Below are 15,421 nucleotides of genomic sequence, written 5' to 3'. Positions count from 1 at the left end.
CGAACTGCTCTGGATTATGCATTTCCATCAATAGACAGTTTTAGTTTAGCATACGCTATATGTTATAGTGTAGCTTACGCTAAGCAGTGCACGTTTTTTACAGTTTTAGTTGGCCGGCGAGATCTTTGGATCTCAGAGGCCATATGACGTCGTTGCAGCTATTTTCCGACTGTAGCGATAGGTGGTGCAGACATCTCGAATGTTTCTTTCGTTAGGCTTCGACTTGTTCGAAAGGAGAAGCGATCTCGAAAACACCACGAGGTTATCCATAATACTGTGTCGTCGAAGCGGCCTGAGACTAAGCAAAAGCCGTTTACACATTCATTTGCTACGAACAAAGTGCATTTTACTAAAGCAACGCCAAATTCAATTTGAAGTGGGCAGTCGGGACCGCCGCCATGTTTCACGCACCTCCGCAAACCACGCAAAGACGCTAATGCTAAATCTGAGAAATAGCGTGCATATGCTATACTCTATGTGTCCTTTAGCGTTCTGCACAGTGACGACCTGCGATTTTATAGCATACGCAATGGTATAGCATACACTATACAAAAACTGTCTAATTTCTTGAACAATCTGCCAGCTTTGGGTGACTTGCTGCTTCCAGTTGCGAGCTGCCTACAGTTGTGATTTTCACTTGGGGAATTAGTCGTCTCCTAATGCCAAACAAATGCTGAGAAATTCTATAAGAGTGATTTATTACTCTAGCTGTGTATATTTGGCTTTTGTGTTGTTTAACTTGTGTAGTTAGACTTTCTTTTCTGTGTATGGAAGCTCACGTCTAATACTTTTTATGTTGATAACAACATAATTATCTATACCTCCAGCTTAGGATTTAAAAAAATAAATTAATGAACTGTAGATTTTGATTTTGCACTTCTATTGGCTGTGTCCTTTAGATGCAAAGGGTAATCTTCCTCTGAAGAAACCAACAGGCCATGATTAGCCATGTGTAGCTATCAGCATAAAGATGTGTCAGTGTGTTTTTTGCTAATGTGTTATGCACATCAGCTGATATGAGTGTATATGTGATATTTTCATCTTTTATGGACAAATATTTTAACTTTAATAATTCAATATTCTGAAGAAAAAAAAACGATGGAAACATTTTTTTTTTATTTGCGCAATCACCACTACGGAAATTTTGTGCAAAATCTTTAGGAAAAAGTCCAACTGTAACATGAGACCTGCACAAGTCTATGCATTAAAAGAAAAACTGAATAGCAGAAATTATTATGTTTTTAAGGCAGTGGGTAAAGATGAGACTATAATGTAGCTTCTTTGTATGTGCATAATGAATATAAAATTTTTTGAAGGTCTTTGCAGCTTATAAGAAACTGATGCAACAATTCTCTGATGGTGGTTAGGCACAGAGCAGTCTTGCAGCGCTGTCGGTGTAGAAAAACATTCCAGGTACTACTGAAGTTTCTTCTCGGACTTTCTTTTCAAGTCATTTTTGTAGCTGAAGGTGTCCCCTTCTTTCTTGAACAGCTGCAGTAAAGAAACATCTTTTTAGAGACGTTGAAATCAGCAGATATTGGTCCTGTATCCTAAGTCAGTATGTTGGTATTAATGAAATAAGAACACATACTCCCAGGACCCTACTCACAATGACAAATACAGTCGAGTCCCGCTACGGTGCGCTGTCATCTCACGTGAAGATACCCTGATTATGTACGATATTCCAGGCAAACATTTGTTAGATACTAATGTAATGGAGGAAAATTGAGATTTATTTTGCTATGTTTGACTATTCATTATATCCATGTTCAATAGATTGAAGTTTGGCTGTACTCTGGTTACTCGCAACTTATTTTTTGTGGGCTCTGTTACATTCAGTTATTATAGCCATGTTCTTTATGGTAAGGTATGGCTGTGCTCTGATTGCATGCAACATATTTTGCGTGTGTGCGTGTGTTTGTAGGTTTGACAGTAAAATCAAATTTCTGTACAAATTTGTTGCTTTTGATACAAGCAGTTTGTTCCACTACACCCTATTGATTAAATGTTACGTGCTCCTTCAACTTCTCAATGAGCTTCCTCAATCTGGCAAATCGTGCAAAAAAAAAAGAAAACAACGAAAACTCTGTGACAGTATTCAGGAGCCTAATCAAACAACACCTTTGCATTTGAAGTGTTCTCAAAGTATGTTTATTGGAGCTGTTACCATGGGCTGGTAGTTTGGCTCAGTTAACTTCAGCACATTGAGCCTCTGATCGTAAGCTTCCTGAAGCTTCCTGCGGCGCAGCGCCTCCGTAACAGTTCGCCATACTCTGCATTGGAAACAGGTTACACGTGGTGAAACAAGCAATCGGTAGGGCTTAGCCAAGCAAAGTCTGTCCATAGTATTCATGGCATTGCTATCTTTCAAACAGTTTGCTTTTGTTTTTATTGTCTACCTTGTTTTTTGCTCTGCTGGCATGTTCAACTTACGGTTGGCCAAATTACTTATCGACATTCTTGAATGTAACCAATATTTTAGCCTCTCTCTTTACAATTTCTACACCACTGCATACAACAGAACAAAAATTATTAGTGGATCTTGCAGAATATTAACTTATGTTTACCATTTTTAATGCAAAGGTCTTCACTTCAGCTAAAAGTCCTGAATGCAACTTGGTTGTGGGATAAATAATTTATTGAAATGAAGTCTTCACTGTCCCTCTTGTTCTCCAACATGAAATTCTCTAGCATCTACCATGTTGCGATTTCATCACATAGCCTGAAGGAACAAAATATTGTAGGTAGAACATATGCATGAAGTTAAAGCATAAGCTTCTTTTTTTTTACCAAGATTATACAAAGACACACATGTACCATGAAGTGCGAGGGATCGTGCGCCCAAGTCGCTCCAGAATACGAGATCCCTAATATGGAACTACACCGATAGAAATCTATATTTTCGTTTGAAAAATTGCATCAGCATCTGAATTCCTTTCTAACACCACTGGCTTTCCAATGTAACTGAATCTTGCACCTGCTGACTTGCTCAGAAAGTGATTGCACCTGCTTAGCTAGGCCATATTTTCATAGCTAGCAACTTAAAGTGAGTGCTTCTTTCTTTCATTTTGATACTAACACTGTACCAGTTTAATAATATATCAGCCGATCCTTAAAGGTGGTATTTAAATGCCTAACTTATTAAATGATAGCAGCAGCACATTTCCATGATCGACACTGTAGCAAAGTTTTACACTTTGTTTACAAAGCACAAATGTGTCAACTCGTGGTTGTAATTGTAGTTGCCACCCACATGGTAGAGCATTTGGGATTGTCTTCTGTGATGAAGGTAGGTTCCCGGCGGGCCTGCTTGAGTAACTGTGCGTTCAGGATTTCCTTCGTCTCCTGCAACAACAAAAAATGAGAGAAGCTTGACCTTTGATTTGTGCTTGTAAGGAGCAAACTTTCAAACAAACGATACTTCATTAGGTGAATTGGCTGTGTAACATTGCAGTTTTCTCTTTTAAGGCAAAGCATTTGTTAGGTATATCCTTGAGGTTTATTTTAAGTCATTGGGGTAGCCTCACTGCAGCAGCCGGTTGTTTTGTCTTGACATCATACCCTATCTCTCTCTCTCTCGTATACACCAGATGACACGTCTAGACTAGCGTTATGCCAGAAGGAGTAAGCATATTCTTTGCTTCTTAGCAGTCACTCTTTGGGTGATCGGAAGACAGAATCCTGTCTCGACACGCTTGGGGCCTAAAAACAATTTCGTGACCAATGCTTTTTATTTAGTTAGACATACATTGTCTGGGATGAATAAACTAAATGCAGGTTAACTCTGCCTGACTATGCTCCCTCTACGCGTTGCCCTCTACATTGCCTAGTAGCAGCGAGTAATAAAAAAAAATTGTATGCTTAAAATAGCAACAATAACGCAAATGTAATGAAACAAGGCTCAGTATCGTGTCAGACACTTAAAATGGCAAGAAATGGGGGGAAAGAAACATCACACTGAGGTGCACCACTGTTTGTCCTCCATGGAAACGCAAGCATGCGAGAGTTAGCTGGCTTCGTATTTGACAACGAAAACAGCAAGAGAGAGACTACAGAAATGGGAAATTATATCGTATTGGGAAGTACACAAGCATACACAACACTTACTACAGCAACCCCCGCCCCTTAACGCAGCAGGCGACGATCTCACTCGCCTGTGGAAGCACCTCGTGTCATATTCGGAACCATGCTTCAAATATAACGCGAGATTTCCCCCTCTTCACATAATCCGAGTACTATATGCTAAAGTCCTGCTTACAAATCAGTATTATATTTGAGAGCGGTGTGTAATAGATCATTTTTGTCCGAGTTAGATGCCTTAATTGGTGCAGTTTACAGAATTTATTTATTACTCTTTCACAGAGTAGAAAACTAAATACTTTTTAAAATTTTTCAATGAATGTTGTGAAGAAGTTGACAGCCTAAAAGAAAATGTGCTACCTACTGTCGCTAGGTTTTAGAAGTTTCCTTTAAATACATCAAATGTCATCAAATTATGTGCAGTGCATATGGAGAAAAACGAATTTCTTTGTTCTTGTGCACATTGGATGAGAGCTCTCGAAAACGCTGCAAGCTTATCTACCATGTGTATATGTGCTATGGGGAAGCCAAACATTTGATGGCAGAAGGCGCAGGTCCGCCAATAGCAAAGGGGCACTGAAAAAAAGAAAAAAAAAACGCGTCCATTCAATTCTGTGACAGAGGATGTACAGCGAAGCTGTTGTGGACGTTGGACAAGCAGCACTACAAGCTACGTACGTGATGCGCGCACGAACGTGTCCGCAAGTTCAGCATACATTTTTATTCTTGTATGCTCCCCGCCAAGTGTGTCTTATTGAACTACTTGAATTTTACAAAGTAAATTGCGTCAGAAATTTCGTAAATCACCACTTGCACACAAGCTGCAGACGTGATAGCTTCGGATTGTAACTCGAATATACGAGAAAAGAATTCTGTTGCACAGAAACTGGAAGACAAGGCTCTTTTCCAGATGCCGTTTGAGGTCTGTCTGAGTGGCCGTTGTCGCTAGGCCTAGGTACTGTTTTTAGGTGAGCATGAGCCCACAAGAATCCGGACCAACTAGAGGTTAACAGCTTATGTGGTGGACACTCGATTTGCTTTAAGAAAATCGCTGCAGCACCCTCGAGCTGCATGCAACTGTGCCCACGTACTCCAGACGCCCAGGAGGCCGTAACGCCGTCCGTCCATCGACCGTGCAGCCTCACGAAGGGTCGATTCATGACGGGGTTGTAGACGTCCACTTGAATGCTGTGTCTCTGACTGCTTGGCATCGGACCCTGCAACGCAGCGCTTCGTGGTAGCGGAAAACCAAGAAAACGCGCGGATGGGTTCATATGCTTGCGCACGACGTGCTTTCGCGTGACCGCACGACACTTGTGAAATTCCGCTTGCTCTCGCAACGTCCGTACCAAGGGATGTTACCTTGAGTCCATACACTACGGCAGTTACAACTTCACGAAGTATGCAAGGCATGGTGTTTATATTTCCTCAAAGTAGGAAGCACATTGTGAATGACGAACGATGAATATTTCATCTGTGTGTGTTATTTACGGCCTTTGTAGAAGGTTACTTATTCAAGCGTTCCAGAGTGCCGTGCTGCCGTTATTCGCAATGTTTTCCCACATTCCTAAAACAAATGCAGAAGATACAAACATCAATTTCGGTAGAAATAAGGGGAATCGTGCGTAATGTGTGGTAAAACGTTCATGCTCCTGGCCTAAATAAGCGTCGGAAAAACCCTGGTTTTTCTCCCCTATTTTCATGTGTCATACGAGGTTCTTAGTTGGTGTCTGTGGTGTCGTCGGTGAACTAGATGATGGAGCTTGCTCTTATTTAGCGAAAATAAGGGACATTATGGGTGATGCGTAGGCAAAGTTCAAAGCGTGTGGGCTAGTTATTTTCTTTGCAATAAATTACGTATGCAAATGCTCCGGAGCGTTATGAGTATGTTTTATGAGCGGCGCACTATTTAGCCCACTGTCCTGGCATATAGTTATGACTACAAATGCTACCGAGATCAAATTTAGCAAACGTGGGGATAACTACGGCAAACTTGTGTATAGCTTAGACAATCGTTGTCGATGGGTTCTGCTGGAATTTATTTTTTCGTTTGCATTGTACAGTTGGGAGCTAAATGTCTGGGGTAGTATCTAGCAAATAAAGTAAGAAAGAAAACTCAGTTTGACAAGTCTAACTGCGGACGTGTATAGAAATCGTGACGTAAAACTTATACTTTACAAGGGTGCCGCACAACTGCATTACAAAACGCATGCATGTTTGAATCATGAATGCCCATTCTCGCTCTAATAAGGTTTGCAAACTCGCTAGCGAAGCGGGAAGTACGACCATCTGATCATGAGGTTGCTGGTTAACACAGTGGTCTCGCTGCAGGAAGCATCATGCTCACGGAAGTTCTTGGGGAGCTTACTGATACGTCTGTCTAGTGTCTCCATACTTTGAAAAGTATGCCGCCGTTTGTGTTTGCAAGGAAGGCTGATGTTGGCGCTGTGCCCTGGATATGCTTTAAGAGGAAGCTTTAGCTCGGCGCCAGCTCCGTTGCCGCCTATTACACTCAAAACGCACGTAGTGCACGTAAAACGCAGGAACGTTTCAATGAAATCTGTTGCAATTGAGAGAGCAAGCTAAACTCTAGTGACTCTTGGAAGTGAATTTTCTGTTTGAAGCATGAACTCATTTTTTTTCCTTTTTTTGAAAAATTGCACAGATATTGGCACGTTTAACGAAAAATAAAAGCACCATGTCTGTTAATGCATGACTCGGCTCCAAAAACAGATGTCGCTGTTCTGTAAACTGCGTCTGTTAGAGCATCGAAAGAGCGGCCAAAATTAAATATATGAATTTGCAGCTGATGTAAATTTGCTACAATGTTTACGAATGTTTTGCAAAAGTCCTACTCGCATAATAATGATATTCTTCATACCGGTACATAGTACATCATGTTTCTCCGCTTTAGATGAAATATTAGGTGTGGTTTACATAATTGCCCAAGTAACCACGGATATCCGGGCAACGTCCGACGGACGTCCTTTCTGGATATTCAGGCTGTACGTGGAATATCCGTAAACGTCCGACGTACGTCCGATGCAGACATTCAACATGGATATTCAGGGGACGTTCAGAATATATATATATATATATATATATATATATATATATATATATATATATATATATATATATATATATATATATATATATATATATCCCCGGGGAACGTCCAACGGATGTTCCAGATATACACATACCTTGAAGCGACTATTGTGGCCGGGAAACATTCAAGGACCCGGCCGTTATATATATTACATTGGTTAAGCGCTTGAATGCATTCTGCTACAGTGACTCTGCTTTAAATAAACAAAAAATGGACCTGCACCAAGTACTAAATACAATTAAACTTTTATTGTCACCTTATACATATAAAGACCAAGAACATATATGCATACTGTTCAAAGGACAAGTATATACACTTATAAAAAAAGGGAAACTTTGCAATTCCAGTAGCACAACAGAGGTTAGAGAACAGCAGAACAAAAATTCTTGTTGCCACCCTGCTCGGGCATTTGAGTTTGCAGAACTGTAAATTTGATAGCTTCGTTTTTCGAAGTTTTGTGATTTTCGACAATATTTATTAAAGTATTTACGGCGTAAATAAGAATTCCGCTTCCGAAAGACACCAGATTTTAACTTTTTTCTTTCATAGGCAACACACCCCATCGAATTCGATGGAGCGGTTGCCAAGAAAAGCGATTCCTCCTTTCCCATGTGTTTAGATAGGAACCCTCGAACTACAACTTCCTCTTAATGACGCCTGAAGCAGTGTTCGTAATTTATGTAGAATGCGGCTAAATTTAGCGAGTTTTTGATCGTCTTAATGACACCTGCCTTTTTGGGGTATTAGCGACATTTTAGTGCTCCTGTTTAAGCGACTAATCGAGCAAATTGCCTCCGGTGAAATTGATTAAGGGAATTTGACAGAGGTCAATGCCTCGCCCATAATTCATTCCAAGGGGGGATATATGTGCGTCGGTTTGTTGTTCCTAATGACAGCGAAGAGCTAATTTGTTAGCTGTTTGAATGTATTAAAGCCGCTTCTCTTGGCAAAACATAACCTTGATATGTGACACCGTTCCACAAATTGGGGGTTGTTCTCTTTTTTTCACATTCTGATCGTTGATTTGCCACAGCAGGAGGTATGTTAACAAAAGGTAACGAGACAAAGATCTAAGAAAAAGAAAACTGTGAGCAAGTAATTATCATCATCACTTAGCGACTTTTCGCTCAGAATGGAGTCAATTGTGGCCGCAACCTGGCGACTTTGCCCAACAATAAGATTGCTAGCACTCACATAGAGTTGGTGATGCGTAAGTCTTCCCCTAACATAGATTCCCTCTTAGGAAATGTGGTTAGACGGTCGTAGCTACATTACATGCCGTCACAATGATGACAGAAACGCCGTGTCACCCATCATCAGATGACTCTCCGAGTTTATATACAAGGCTGTCCCATATATATATATATATATATATATACAGGGCGTTTTTTTTTTTTAGCTGCACCAAAATTTTTAAACATTGCCTATGGCAGATAACACAGTTATAACCCTTGATCTAAATTACTCGATGAGGCGGCCATTACTTATGCGATAAATAAAAATGTTGAATTAAATAATTAACATAATCATGCTAATAAACGTTTTTATTAATTACTTTACGCCACATATTTAGGCTATTTGAGCCGCACTTTAGCTCAGACCCCCCGCGATACTAAACGGCCATTATATAAAACGTTCGTTCGCCATGTTCTAGAATATACATCTGTCGTCTGGTACTCATACAAACAGTGTGAAATAAGCTTGCTCAATAACGTTCAACGAAAATCTATCCGTTTCATTTGCCAAAATTGCAGCCGTCGTTTCTCACCAACACAGGCTCGACAATCTCTGAACATTGAGCAATTACTTTCACGTTATCACATTGAAGCCTTAGAGCTTTTATATGCACTTAGTAACTCCTCCTCCTGTCTTTCTGATTGTAACTATATCACATTTACTAACGCAAATTGTATCCGTAGCTCCCACGCCTTGAACATAACACCTATTTATGCTCGTACTAACACATTCAAGTACAGTTTTTTTCCACCTGAAATAGAGCTTTGGAATTTCCTACCCGGTAACATTATTTCACTATCACTAAAAGATTTTACAGCTACTACTGGCAAGCACTTCGCTAACATGTGAAGTGCATCTTTTTTATCATTCATCTTTTTGTGTATATTTGTGTCTTTAATCTGTAATGTACAGCAATGTATAATGTTCCCACTTCTGCTATATCCCTATATTGGGCTGCAGTATATGTAAATAAACAAACAAATAAATAAATAAATAAATAAATCTCCCATAAGCAGTTCTTAAAAAATTTGGTGCAGCTAAAAAAAAAACTGTATGCCTATATAGGAACAATGCCAACGCAAATATGCTTCGTTACCAGAACAAAATTTCATTTTACAACACTCAAGGAAATGTGGCGCTAAAAGGATCAGCCAGGTTGGTGCGTGTTGCGCACAAAGTCTGCACCTGTCGTCTGCACGAGAATACAGCGACGCGTAGCAGCAGCGAATATGACGGATCGTACCTTAGCCATGAACTTCATCTTTGCGTGATAGCCTGTCTGGCAACAGCTGACATTCACGACGCCGCAAAACTCGAACCAGGGCTTGCCTGAAATGTCTCTGCAATAAGAGCGGATGTGCTGTTATAAGTGCTAACGGTTAATATGATAAGCCCAGAGGGAAGCAGACTGACACGCATGCACTAAATGAATTTACACTCTTTATGGTGAAAATTGTGAATCGTAACACCCCTTAAAGGTATTTTCGTCCAAGAAGCACCCAATCATCGCTAGTCTTCGCGAAGCATTGGGTGGCACTAGATGCTACAGCACACATACCCCCTCCCCCCCACACACCTCCCACACGTGTGTGCTACGAAAGTTGCGCGTCTGTGCAAGTGTGTTTTCGTTTCATCGAGAAACATACAGCTGTGTGAAGAAGCAACGCGTTCACGTGACTGCTGACCTGCGGCTGAAGCACTATACATAGTGTGATGCTATAGTCAGGCTGCACACTGTTCTAAAATGTCTTCGTGTACAAAGTTCACGTGGTGCAATAGTGCTGCTCACAAAGAAGTAAAAAAAGTCGTGCAGCCAGGACTAAGTTTCGGGGGTGCCTTTCCCAGCCGGGAAGGTGTTTCTTGCTCTCACAGGAATTAATACAAATATTAAGGGGGATGTTGTTGTTCCGACATTGAAACTCCATTGACATTGAAACACTCCATTGAAACTCTATTGATTTTTCATTGACATTAAAACAGTCCATTGACAATCCATTGACATTGAAACTACACGCAAGACACGCTTGGTTAATTTCGACGCACCGCACGGATGCAGCTGGCAGCTCGAACAGGTACTCTTCGGAATACTGGCTCACGTAGACGCTGACCTTGCCGTGCAGCCGGATCTGCACGTACGAACCGACGCTAAATGCCTCGGGCTGAAGCTGCGCCAAAGCTCGTATGCCATTGGAGGAGCACTCGGCGTACAGACACGTCTCTGCGAGACAAAAAGAATGAACGAGAATTACGGAAGGCCTTATTAAAGAAATCTTTTAGTGCCACAAGTACTTCTACGATTGCGCTGAAAATTAGAAAATTAGGCAGAAAGGATGTTCCACATCCGCTGCCTAGGTTTTCGAATGGTGGCGCTGGCTAACACTCCCAGGATTACTTCTAGTAGTAAAACATAAATGCCCCAGAAAGTGGATGGGAAAACGGCGGCGCGGTAGCTCAATTGGTAAGAGCATCGCAGTCGCAATGCGAAGGCGTGGGTTCGTATCCATCCTGTGGCCAGTTGCTTTTTAATCCACTTTCATTCCCATTAATTTACGTAATTGCTTTAATTGAATTACCAAGTACAAGTAATTTCCCCTGTGGTTTCATTGTTGGCTTTTTTTATATGATTAATAAGAATCGGGCCCCTCCAGTTCTCTCTTTTCGCGTTCACACACACGCACACCCACCCACACGCACGCACGCACGCGCGCGCACACACACACACACACACACACACACACACACACACACACACACACACACACACACACACACACACACACACACACACAGCGTCCCCACAAATTGATTGCCAATTGAAGTACAACTTCTCCGTCACTCCGCCGATGCTGCAGAAAACAATGCTGTGCATGGACAGTACTCTATCTGGCTTCTTGAGCCTTCGTTAGAACGATTGGCTGACACCGCATTCTGCATCCTTTCATAAACCAGCGGCGTTGTAAAAGAATATAAACGAAGCCAGTTGCAAAAAGCGAAGGGCAGGAAAGGAAAGAGGATTAGGAGGGGCAGACAGTTGAGTCCCTGCTCTTCTCGTCTACCGTCGGCGAGCGCCACCTACGCAAACAAAAATACGACTCGGATTGGAGGCATGACTAAAGTGCCGCCATCTTATGTCACAGACCATCATTTCAAATAAAGGCGTCAATCAAACAAAGTTTTTTTTTTCCTTTTCGAAAGAAGAATGCTCGTGCGCACCGGCGAATGTTTTCCTCAACCGATTGTTTGATTGATTGAAAACTTTATTATTCCACCGAGCTGGGGTGCCCGCCTCTTAACCTACATGCAGGTAATGGGGGAGGACGAAGCAGTTCCCGCGCGTTGAGGACGGTGAGTCTTCACGGCCTCAACGGCCAGGCGGATTGCTCGACGTTGGTCGTCTTCAGCCTCGCTCTGGAGCAAGGCCTCCCACGCTTCTCTACTGTCAATGTTTTCCTTGGCCCCTGAGGAGCCAGCACACTCCCATATTATATGGCCGATACCGCCCGAAGCAGTGAAAGGTTTACTGCGCACCAGAACTGCGCCAGCTATCGTACTACCGCTTCGCATTATGGCGAAGCGGCAAATTTGTTTTGCCATAGCGGTCAGTTTTGTACCCGATCTTGTACGCCGCGCCCATGAGCGCTGCCTTACGCGGCGGGTTGACGGAGACCTGTTCAGCGGCGTACTGCAGGTCTCCCATGCTTTGGCCACAGCGCAGGGACCACGTGCAGAGGTGTGTCTCTCCCAACACCGGCTCCAGCGGCTTGGTGATGCCGTCGCCTCGCTTGACATAGTGGATACCGGCCAGGTACCAGCGTAGCGCGCGTAGCATTCGCTCCGATGCGCGCATTGACGAGCCGATCCTGCGAGCGAGCGAGCGGGAATCACGCGCTGATCCTCTGAAGCTAACAAAGGAACCTGCACCATCCGCTCTTTCTAACTTTTGCCTGCAGAGCCGCCGGGGTCCTCGCGAGCGGTCAGACGATGCTCGAGCACAGGTCGCAGGTACGTCAGCGCGTTCTAATGATTGATGGGAATTTGCCTCACAGCTGCAATGGTGCAGCTATTAGGAACATATGCAATGCACCCCATGCTTTAAGGGAAGGAGTACTCTGACCTCCGTCCCAGAACTGCTTCACCCCTTGTGTAAACGCCTGTATAGACTTGAGACTTATTTAACTAGTGCAGGAAAGACGTAGGACGAGACCAAGATGCTTACAGAAGAACTACACTTTGGCCTAGTTGGTATTTACTGGATATTGACCGCAAATAAAGACGGGGACAGAGGGAGAGAACACGAGCCCGTGCTGTTTATGTGTTCTCTCCCTCTGTCCCCGTCTTTATTTGCGGTCAATATGATATGCAAGATGCTTCCAGGACACGACGATTATGTAGCGTGCTCATGGCCGATGCTTAACGTCCCAATGTCGCACAAGTTATATGAGAGACGCGGAAAGGGACAGCTTCGGAATAAAGATGATCACTTAATGTTCTTTAATGTGCAGCAAATTTTCGGTGTATAAATGTCTTTAGAAAAAAACAACAACAATAGTTTAAAAACTGTCGTAAAGCTTGCTTCGCCTCATTAAGACTTGTTCTGCCAAGGAGCACGCTTTGCAGACATGCTGTCCGTGTTATCTTCGTGACACTATTTCATTGCTTTCACTAGAGGGGTTATCCGCGTTGGTACTGAGCGGCGATTCAAAGAACGTCACACGGTACATAATTAACATAGACAAAGGAACACAGAGAAACAGCGTTGGCGTGGATTGGGACATTAATGAGTTTCGTTGTAAACAAGACACCTTTGGGCAATCAGGCTAAGGACGCTCACGTTGATAGTTCAGCGCGTACTCCACTGCATACTCTATGTGTCCCTACTTCACTACGTACCGGACGTCGCTTAAAGGGAGCACAGTACGTACTCCGCGAACAGCTCCGGGCAGGCGAACAAGTCGGCGAGCGCCTGAAGACACGAGCGAGCCTGGAGCAACGGCATCGGGTAGTCGAGATGCAGCAGGCTCTCGCCGAAGGGAAGCGATGAACAGAGGTCGCCCAGGGTGCGTGCCGTTGGACCGGGTGGTTCTTCCCATATGCGGCTGGTCCCAAGCACCAAGGATAGCTGCACAAATAAGGACACATGCACGCAAGGCAGAGCGTCGAACCCGCTAAGTTGGAAGGTGGTGTAGAGCGAGACTCTTCGTTGCGCATCGTGTGCACAGTGGAAATGTATTGTCACGGTCGCCCAATAAAAACGCGCAGATCGCAACTGTGCATTTTGATTCGAGTGGTACTATATACATTGAATCCATTGTAGCACAAAGGAATACGGACAAAGAAGAGGACAGGGCACCAAAGGCGCTACGGTCCTCTTCTTAGTCAGTGCTCCTTTGCGCTACAATGGCTTCGATGTGCCCCACCCAACTCGCCCAAGAAGGAAACATCGGTACGGTACTATGTACTTGCACTACATACTGGCGCGCAAATTGTTTTGGCTTTTAAAAGACAGAGAAGGCAGTTTCGCCCGAATGCGAAACATTAAAATCGATAGGGGGTTTAGTGCAGGCGCTGAAGGCGTCTCACAATGCTGGAGCGACGAGGAGCGCCTTCGCAGTTGGACGTCTGTGATACACGAGATGAGGCCGAAGGAAAACTGTCGTATTTTCTTTTCTTTTTCAACCTTACCAATATTCGGAAATTTTCGCAATGGAAATTCAGACCATGAATAAAAAGTCTTCTTCCAAGAGTAGTTTAACACCCGTATTCAGAAATGCATCTTAACTTGAAGCCCATGCTTGACTCGATTTAAATGACACCTGTCGTGAACGCACCAAATGAAACGCAATGAGCGTCTTGAGCGCGTTCGAACCAGGCGTCGTTTATATCAAGTCAAGCTTGAGCTTCAAGACACATTTCTGAATACGTGGGTAACTTTGTCTCTGAAATGCAGCAAGTTTCATTGAAATTAGTCCAGACGTTATCCCGGAAAAGTATTTCTGTGTTTTACATGTATTCGAATAAACGGCATTTTATATAGTTGGACCCGAGCTAAAGTGACATTTGATAAAGACCACGGCCACGGCGTCGGCTTGCACCGCTGCAGCCCTACTAACTTCCAGCTGACCTGTGATGTGGAGCCAGCAAAATGCGGCACGAGAAAGAAAAAAATACGGATTGCTGGCTAAAATAAACCGCGAAAAGAAGTTGCCTATCTGAGTGAGGTATGCGTAAGGCAACTTTTATTTCATATTATCATAATGGATAATTACGTCTCAAGCAAATTCGGGGGCTCTGACGCAGGTTGCTTTGGTTGGTGCCCGTTGATCGGCATTTCATACCGCAACCTCGTCGACAGAAGTGGGCCTCCACCGCCGCTAGAAAACCGCTGCGGAACTCCGCTTAACATCTTCGCTGTAAAAGAAAATATAAGTATGGTGCTCGGAATGTCGTAGACACGATGTTTATACGTGCCCTAGCTGTTGAAGGGTAACTAGAGGAATTATCCGTATCCTATTGATCGAACTATACGTTGCTTCACATTTATTTTTGAATGTAATCCTTCGACGATCGAGTGATCCAGCAGTTTCGGAAGTTCGGTGGATCGATTCTGTACGACGTCACTCGTGTTCACCTCGATGTGAACATCGCGACCGCTTTGGGATGGGCTTGGTCATCTACGTCAAGCCACGCAAGTATCAAGTAGCGCCGCGGCATAGATGATCGAACGAGCCGGAGCGAGCGCTACCGCATAGAGTTTCTCACTACATTACCTAGAGGGAAATCTGGCGCTGCTGCGCTGTGGTATGCATGGGAATGCCGGTATATTGTGACTTCGGATTGACATCGTTCTCGGAGAGACAGGACACAATTGAACACGCGCCTGGCAAGTACCGTTCAGTCTGTCACAATGATTCATTTTCTACTAAAACAGCGCGTGAAAAGCTGTTTTAATTGAAATTTGAAATTGATTTTATTCATTATAGATTACAGGTTGTA

General features: G+C 43.3%; 1 protein-coding gene across 1 annotated transcript; it reads right to left on the bottom strand.

The window, feature by feature from the left end:
• Positions 1-2,140: 2,140 nt before the first annotated feature.
• On the bottom strand, positions 2,141-14,831 carry LOC142586321 (oxysterol-binding protein-related protein 9-like). Its single transcript, XM_075697567.1, has 8 exons — positions 14,764-14,831; positions 13,351-13,623; positions 12,077-12,288; positions 10,472-10,646; positions 9,672-9,768; positions 5,172-5,297; positions 3,254-3,345; positions 2,141-2,273 (listed from the first exon to the last, which is right to left on the bottom strand). The coding sequence occupies exons 1-8, from the start codon at positions 14,829-14,831 to the stop codon at positions 2,141-2,143; spliced, it is 1,176 nt and encodes a 391-aa protein (XP_075553682.1).
• Positions 14,832-15,421: the final 590 nt, after the last annotated feature.

Source organism: Dermacentor variabilis, chromosome 6 (genome assembly GCF_050947875.1).
Source record: "Dermacentor variabilis isolate Ectoservices chromosome 6, ASM5094787v1, whole genome shotgun sequence".
Taxonomy (NCBI): Eukaryota; Metazoa; Arthropoda; class Arachnida; order Ixodida; family Ixodidae; genus Dermacentor; species Dermacentor variabilis.
This window is presented reverse-complemented; position numbering and strand designations above follow the sequence as displayed.

Coding starts and splice junctions, on each gene's coding strand:
- LOC142586321 (XM_075697567.1), bottom strand. CDS start 14,831: ATGTTAAGCGGAGTTCCGCAGCGGTTTTCTAGCGGCGGTGGAGGCCCA. Junction 13,624..14,763: donor CTTCTGTCGACGAGGTTGCG/GTATGAAATGCC, acceptor TGCGCAACGAAG/AGTCTCGCTCTACACCACCT. Junction 5,298..9,671: donor AGATGAAGTTCATGGCTAAG/GTACGATCCGTC, acceptor GCTGCGTTGCAG/GGTCCGATGCCAAGCAGTCA.